This window comes from Bombus fervidus, unplaced genomic scaffold (assembly GCF_041682495.2).
Source record: "Bombus fervidus isolate BK054 unplaced genomic scaffold, iyBomFerv1 scaffold0165, whole genome shotgun sequence".
In the NCBI taxonomy this organism is placed as follows: Eukaryota; Metazoa; Arthropoda; class Insecta; order Hymenoptera; family Apidae; genus Bombus; species Bombus fervidus.
In genome coordinates, this window is record NW_027212726.1 from 10,621 (window position 1) to 20,544 (window position 9,924).

General features: G+C 12.7%; 1 protein-coding gene across 1 annotated transcript; it reads left to right on the plus strand.

Annotated features, from left to right (window-relative positions):
- Nucleotides 1-3,013: 3,013 nt before the first annotated feature.
- On the plus strand, nt 3,014-4,293 carry LOC139997746 (cytochrome b-like). The gene is given in 1 exon segment (XM_072021708.1): nt 3,014-4,293. A coding segment is annotated over 1 exon segment (1,122 nt). The 5' UTR covers nt 3,014-3,135; the 3' UTR covers nt 4,258-4,293.
- The last annotated feature ends 5,631 nt before the right edge of the window (nt 4,294-9,924 follow it).

The window sequence follows — 9,924 nt, forward strand, 5'->3', positions numbered from 1 at the left end:
AATTTTTTTAAAATCTATTTCAAAATTAGCTATAATACCAGAAATTAATATAGTTAAACTTGAAACTAATAAAATTAATTTTTTATATTTAATTTCAATTATTATTTCATAATTAATTAATAAATAAATTCCGGCCGTAACTAAAGTTGATGAATGAACTAAAGAAGAAACAGGTGTAGGAGCTATTATTGCTGCAGGTAATCAAATTATAAATATTAATTGAGCTCTTTTTGTAAAAATTATTATTAAAAATATAAATAATATAAATTTATTTATATTATAAAAAAATAAATTTCATCTACCAAATATTATTATAAAAGAAATAATTATTAATAGTCTAGTATCCCCTAATCGATTTAAAATTACAGTTATTATTCCTGAATTAAATGATAAAATTTTTTGATAATAAATAATTAAACAATAAGAAATTAAACCTAAACCATCTCATCCTAATAATAATGTTAATATATTAGGTCTTATAATTAAAAAAATTATTGATATTAAAAATAATAATATTAAATAATAAAACCGATTAATAAAAAAATTATCTCTAAAATCTATATATCTTATTCTATATATTAAAATTAATGATCTAATTAATATAACTAGAAATGAAAATAATAATAATTTAAAATTTATTATTAAAATAAAATTTAATTTTATTGAATTAAACCTAAAAATTAGTCATTCAAAAATATATATTTTATTTATTAATAATATATATATTCTTATATAAATAAATAATAATCTTATAATAAATAATATAATTCTTGAAATTAATATTTTTATAATAATTTAAAATAAATTAATTATATCATTGAAATCACAATTCAATATTTTTTATTAAACTATTTAAATAAAAAAATAAATTAAAAACAAAAAAATTTAAAGGTAATAAATGTAAAATTAAAGTTAAATAATTTAATAATAAACAATTATTAATATTTATAATTAAATCATAAATTTTTCCATATTGGATAAATCTAAATAAATAAATTGAATAAATAAATCTAAATAAACAATATATAATTAAAAATATAAATAAATATTTACATCAATATATTAATCTTATTAGTAAAAAAATTTCTCTAACTATATTTAAAGAAATTGGAGCTCCAGAATTAAAAATACATATTAAAAATCATATTATTGATATTGAAGGTATTAAATTGATTATACCTTTATTAATAAAAATTAAACGTCTATTAGTTTGTATATAAATTATATTAACTAAATAAAATAATCCTGAAGAAACAAGTCCATGAGAAATTATTATTATTAATCTTCCTAAAATTCCTAATTTAATTTCTAATAATAATCCTATTGATATAATTCCTATATGAATTACAGAAGATAAAGCAATAATTAATTTTATATCAAATTGAATTAAACAAATAAATCTTAAAAACAATATTCCTAAAATATTAATAAATATAAAAAAAGTTAATAAATTATTTATTAAAAATTTAAATATAAAAATTAATCGTAATAATCCATATCTTCCTAATTTTAATATAATTGAAGCTAAAATTATAGATCTAAAAAATGAGGCTTCTACATGAGCTTTAATTAATCATCCATGAAATAAGTATATAGGGATTTTAACTAAAAAAGATATTAATATATAAATAAAACTAAATAAATCTAATTTTAAATCAACTATTTCTAAATAAAAAAAACATATACTGCCTTCTAAATCTAAAATTTTAAAAATAAAATATAATATAGGTAAAGAAAAAATTAATGTGTAAAATATTATATAAAAAGAAGCTAAAATACGATCTTCTATATAACCTCATTCTATAATTATATAAAAGATTAATAATAATCTAGCTTCATATATAAAATAAAAAATTAATAAATCTATTGATAAAAAATTTATTAATATTAGTAATATTAAAATAAAATTTATTATTAAACATTTTTTTGTATATTCTTTTAAATTTAAAAAAATTAATCTAAAAATTCAAAATATTATTAAAATTAAATAATTTGAATAATAATTAATTCCTAAATTTCTAAAAATATAAATTCATTTAATTCATCTTAAATTTATTAAATAAATAAAACTTATTAAAAATATTATATTTCTTAAAATTATAAAATCTAAAAATTTTATAAAAAAAATTATATAAAAAAAAATAAAAATTTCAATCATTTTTAATATAAATTAATAAAATTAATTTTTTGATGACCATATTCATAATTTATTCTAACTATTAATGATAATCCTAAAACTCCTTCACAAACTGAATAAATTAAATAAATTAAAAAAATTCAATTATTATAATTAATTGAAATTATATTAAATAAAATCATTATAATTAAATATTCCATTCCAATTAAAAAATTTAAAAAATAAACAAAATAATTTATTATAATAAATAATATAAAAATAATTAAATTAACAATCAAAAAAATTGAAATTAATTAATAATTAATATGTTATATAGTTTAACTAAAAACATTAATTTTGTAAATTAAAATTTTAAAATTAATTAATATAACAAAAATTTAAAAATTTCAAAAAAATTTAATTTTCATAAATATCTATAATTCCCAAAATTATAATTTTATTTAAACTATTTTTTGGTTAATTTTTAAAATGAAAATTTTAATTATTTTTAATATTATTTTATTTACAAATTTTTACATAAATTTAATATTAATTTTAAATTATATATTTATAAATATTTTTATTTCACCTTTAAAACAACTAATATATTTAATTTTTTATGTAATTTTAATAATAATTAATATTTTAATTTTAAAACAAAATATTTCATTAAATTTATTTATTTTAATTATTATTTTTATTAGAGGAATTTTAATTTTATTTTCTTATTTTATTTGTTTAATTAATAATTTAACAAAAAAAAATAATTTTTTAAATTTAATTTTTTTAAATTTATTTTTAATTATATTTATTATAATTCAAATAAAACAATTAAATAAATTTATTATAAAAAATTATAATTTTAATTTTGTAAAAAATAACAAAATTAATATTATTAAAAAACTATATTTAAATCCTAATTATTTTATTTTATTAATATTTATTATTTTTTTAATTATTATATTATTTATTATAACAAAAATTTGTTTTATTGAAAATAAAAATTTACGAACAAAAAAATGAAAAAAATAATTCCAATAATTTATAAAATAAATTTAATAAATTTACCAATATCATTTATTAATTTACCAACACCAATTAATATTAATTATTTTTGAAATTTTGGATCGATTTTAGGAATATTTCTAATAATTCAAATTATTTCAGGATTATTTCTTTCTATACATTATTGTCCAAATATCAATATTGCATTTTACAGAATTTCTAACATTATAAAAGATATAAATTCAGGTTGATTAATTCGTTTAATTCATATAAATGGTGCTTCATTTTATTTTTTAATTATATATTTACATATTGCACGAAATATATTTTATTATTCATTTAAATTATTACAAGTTTGAATAATTGGTGTATCAATTTTATTTTTATCAATAGCAACTGCATTTTTAGGATATGTTCTTCCATGAGGTCAAATATCATTTTGAGGAGCAATAGTAATTACAAATTTAATTTCAGCAATTCCTTATATTGGGCAATTTATAGTTGAATGAATCTGAGGAGGATTTTCAATTAATAATGATACATTAAATCGATTTTATTCATTTCATTTTATTTTACCATTTATTATTCTTTTAATAGTTTTTATTCATTTAATAATTTTACATATTACAGGATCTTCAAATCCTATTCATTCTAAAATAAATATTTATAAAATTAATTTTCATCCATATTTTACAATTAAAGATATAATTACAATTATTTTAGTATTTATATTATTTATAATTATTAATCTTCAATTTCCATATATATTAGGAGATCCAGATAATTTTAAAATAGCAAATCCAATAATTACCCCAGTTCATATTAAACCAGAATGATATTTTTTATTTGCATATTCAATTTTACGAGTTATTCCTAATAAATTAGGAGGAGTAATTATATTATTTTTTTCAATTTTTATTCTATATTTAATTCCATTAATTAATTTAAATAATTTAAAAAATAATAAATTTTATTTTATAAATAAAATTATATATTGATGATTTATTAATATTTTTATTATATTAACTTGATTAGGAAGACAAATAATTGAATATCCATATATAAATTTAAATCAAATTTTTACTTTTATATATTTTTTTTATTTAATTCTTTCATTTTATATTAATAATATTTGAGATTTATTATTAAAAAATAATAATTATATTTAAATTTTATTAGTTAATGAACTTGAATAGTATATGTTTTGAAAACATAAATATAGAAATAAAATTTTCTATTAACTTTAAAAATATTAAATTATTAAAAATAATTCTTTAATCAAATAAATATAAAATGAATAAAATAAAATTAAAACTAATAATTCAATTCAACATATATTTATTAACTTGTCATATCGGATTCGAGGCAAAACCCCACGAATTATAATTAAAATAATTATATGAATTAAATATATAAAAATAAAATTAATTGATCAATTTATTAACCCATAAAATATAATAGTTATTAATATACTTATAAATATAATATTTATATATTCAGATAAAAAAATTAAAACAAATAATCTTCTAAAATATTCAATATTAAATCCTGAAACTAATTCAGATTCTCCTTCAATTAAATCAAATGGAACTCGATTTAAATCAATTAGTATTCTAATAAAAAAAATAATATATAAAGGATATATTAAAATTATAAATTTTATATTTAATTGAAAATTGATAAATCTATTTAAAGAATATCTTTCAATTATTATTATTAATATAAAAAATATTAAAAATAATAAAATTTCAAAAGAAATCATTTGAGAAATTGCCCGTAATGAACCTAAAATTGAATAATTACATAAAGAAACTCAACCAATTAATATAATTGGATAAACTATTAATCTTAAAATTAATATTAAATAAATAATTCTATTATCTATATAATAAAATTTATTAATTCAAGGATATCTTAATCATAATATTATTGATAAAAAAAATATAATTATTGGACTAATAAGATATGAATTTATAAAATTAAGAAAAAAAAATTCTTTTATTAATAATTTTAATGCATCTCTAAAAGGTTGTAAAAGTCCTTTAAATCCTACTTTATTAGGTCCTTTTCGTAATTGTATATATCTTAATATTTTACGTTCAAATAAAGTTAAAAAAGCTACTCTAATTAAAATTATTAAAATAAAAATTAAATAATTTATAATTATTATAATTATTATATATTATAATTTTTCTATAATTTAATTAAATTCTAAATTTAATGCACTAATATGCTAATATAATTAATTAAATATTTATTAGTTAATTTATAATAATTTAATTATAAATTATAGTCCTTTCGTACAAATAATTTATTAAATTTTATAGATAGAAACCAATCTGACTTACGTCGATTTGAACTCAAATCATGTAAGATTTTAAAAGTCGAACAGACTTAATTTTTAAACTTCTCCATTTAAAATTTATCTTAATTCAACATCGAGGTCGCAAACATCTTTATTAATATGATCTTTAAAAAGATATAACGCTGTTATCCCTAAGGTAATTTATTCTTTTGATTTATAATAAAAGATCAAAAATAGATTCTAAAATCAAAGTTTATTTTTAATATAAAGTTTTTTAAATTTATCAATCCTCCCAATTAAATATTAATATTTTTATTAAATAATTAATTAAATATTAATATAAAATTCTATAGGGTCTTATCGTCCCATAAAATTATTTAAGCATTTTTACTAAAAATTTAAATTCATTAAATATATATGAGACAGTATATATCTCATTAATTCTTTCATTCTAGTTTTCAATTAAAAAACAATTGATTATGCTACCTTTGTACAGTTAATTATACTGCAGCCATTTAATTAAAATCATTGGGCAGATCGACTTAAAATTATTTTCAATAAGCGATGTTTTTGATAAACAGGTGGATATATTAAATTTGCCTAATTCCTTATATATATATATTAAATATTTATTAATTATTACAAAAATATTACTAATTTAATCATTATAATTAATTTAAATAAATTAAAAATTATTTTTTTCTAATAAAAATATATTAAATACTAATATTAAATTTATAAATAAATTTTTAAAATAAAAAATTAAATTATTAAATATTTATTAATAAAAGTTATTTTTAAACTAATATAATTAAAATAATAATAAAATTAAAATTATTATATATTTAAATTTAAAGATTATCCCTTAAATTTTTTATATAAAAATATAAAAAAATTTTTAAAATAAATTTCTTATAATAATTATATATAAATTAAATTTATTTCAAAAAAAACTAGATATAAAAAAATTCGAATAACATATAATTTCTAAATATATATTTAAATTATTTTTATTATAATAATATATTTATATATTTAACTCTTTTTTTTTCGAGAATATTAAAATTATTAAATTATATTAATTAACCCTGATACAAAAGGTACAAATTATATTTTACTTATTTAATTTTAATAAAATTCATTTACATTACTTAATCTATTAATAAAATAATTGATTCAAAATTTTTACTAAAATAAAAAATATTTATAAAACTTTAAATAATATAATTAATTAAAATAAAATCTAAAATTTAAAATTTATTTTATTAAATAAAATTTTAATTTTATAAATTAATTAAACTTTTCATTGTAAATGAAATATTTTATATTAAACTAAAATTTTAACTAAAAACATTTTCCAATACTTTTACTATGTTACGACTTATTCCATTTTAATGAAATTGACGGGCAATTTGTACACTTTTCAAAACTAATTTCAATTTAATTAATTTATTAAATTTACTTTTAAATCCTCTTTCAAACTAATATTAAAATTAATTATTCAAAAATATAATTTATTATAACTCATAAATCCTTAAATATACTACATTTTGATTTGATTAATTATTCTAAATTAAATATTTATTTTAAATAATTTTATATAAAAATATACAACAATATATAAATATAAATAATTTAAGTAAATCTTATCGTGGACTATCAAATTAAACTACAAGTTTCTCTAATAAGAATGAAAAGCCGCCATATAATTTAATTTTAATGATTTTACATTTATTAGTAAATTAATTCTATTATCTTATATAATAGGGTATCTAATCCTAGTTTATTAATTTATTTTATTATTTTAATAAATAAAAAAAATTTAATATATTTTTAAATTAAATTTCACCTAAAATTTATAAATTTAATTAAATTATAAATTTATAATAAATACATATTAATTAATAAAATTAATTTATAAATTAAGTTTAACCGCTATTGCTGGCACTAAATTAATCTTTATTTAAATTTTTATCTAAATTTAACTTTCATTAAATATATTAAATTTAATTATTAAATTATATATATATATTTAATATCAAATTATTTTATATAAATATTAAAATATAATTAATTAATAAATCATCATAAAATTTATTTATATTATTAAATTAACTAATTCTTTTAAAATCAAAATTTAATATGCATAATTACATCAAATATAATATAAAATTATAATTAAATTATATTTAATATTCATATATATATATTATAAATTTTTATTTATAGCCCTCTCTTCTATAAATAAAAATTTAAAAATAATTTAAACCATTAAATTTTAAACGAACTTAAATGAATACTTTTACAACCCTCTCTCTCTTTTGTAATTATTATTCATTTAAAAATTTAAAATTTATTACAATAAACTTTCTTAAATTTAAATAATTAATTTATTATCTTTTATTTTAATAATTTACCATTAATATTCTTATACATATTTAATTTAAAAATTCAGTACTCTCAAACATTGTCCTAACCTTCAACAATTTATTAGCCATATAACGTAATAAAGATTAAATCAACTAATAAATATGCTCCAAAATAATTAAAAATAAAAAAATTCATATATTTATCTTTTATTTTAATAATTTACCATTAATATTCTTATACATATTTAATTTAAAAATTCAGTACTCTCAAACATTGTCCTAACCTTCAACAATTTATTAGCCATATAACGTAATAAAGATTAAATCAACTAATAAATATGCTTCAAAATAATTAAAAATAAAAAATTCATATATATTTATCTTTTATTTTAATAATTTACCATTAATATTCTTATACATATTTAATTTAAAAATTCAGTACTCTCGAACATTGTCCTAACCTTCAACAATTTATTAGCCATATAACGTAATAAAGATTAAATCAACTAATAAATATGCTCCAAAATAATTAAAAATAAAAAAATTCATATATATTTATCTTTTATTTTAATAATTTACCATTAATATTCTTATACATATTTAATTTAAAAATTCAATACTCTCAAACATTGTCCTAACCTTCAACAATTTATTAGCCATATAACGTAATAAAGATTAAATCAACTAATAAATATGCTCCAAAATAATTAAAAATAAAAAAATTCATATATATTTATCTTTTATTTTAATAATTTACCATTAATATTCTTATACATATTTAATTTAAAAATTCAGTACTCTCGAACATTGTCCTAACCTTCAACAATTTATTAGCCATATAACGTAATAAAGATTAAATCAACTAATAAATATGCTCCAATTATTTTGTCAAATAAATTTATTTATTAATCATATATTTATGTCAAAATTGAATCAAGGTAATTTCCATTTTTTTTTTTTTTATTTTAAAAAAATGGAAATTACCTATTAAATAAAAAATTGAATATAAAATTTTTTTATTTTAATAGAAATTATATTAAAAATTAAATAAAATTATAGTTTTTTCAAAAAATTGGATTTTAAAGAATTTTTAAAAAATTTTATTTTTTAAAAAAATCCAATTTTTTGGAAAAAAAATACGATTTTTTGGAAAAAAATACGTTTTTTTGGAAAAAAAACCCGATTTTTAGCAAAAAAATCGGGTTTTTTGGATTATCTTGATAATAAGTATATATTAATATATAATTATTAATTTAGAATATATTTATATTAAAATCTTATATATATATTTAAATAATTATAAAAATTTAATATTTAATATATATATTTTTAAATTAAGTTGAAAAAAAAATTCTTTATATATAATTAAATAATTAACTATAATAGTTTAATTTAATATATATAAATTTTTAATTCTGAGATATATATATATATTATAATAAATCTTGGGAAACTATAATATATATATATATAATAAATTTATAATATATATATATATATATATATATATATATATATTTAAATAAATAAATAAATATATATATGTATTTAAATAAATAAATAAATAATATATATATATATATATATATTTAAATAAATAAATAAATAAATAAATAAATAAATAAATAAATAATATATATATATATATATATATATATATATACATATATATATATATATATATATATATACATATATATATATATATATATATATATATATATATATATATATTTAAATAGATAAATAATATATATATATATATATATTTAAATAAATAAATAAATATATTAATTGTAATTATTTATATAATATATAAATTTATTATATATATATATATTATAGTTTCCCAAGATTTATTATAATATATATATATATCTCAGAATTAAAAATTTATATATATTAAATTAAACCATTATAGTTAATTATTTAATTATATATAAAGAATTTTTTTTTCAACTTAATTTAAAAATATATATATTAAATATTAAATTTTTATAATTATTTAAATATATATATAAGATTTTAATATAAATATATTCTAAATTAATAATTATATATTAATATATACTTATTATCAAGATAATCCAAAAAACCCGATTTTTTTGCTAAAAATCGGGTTTTTTTTC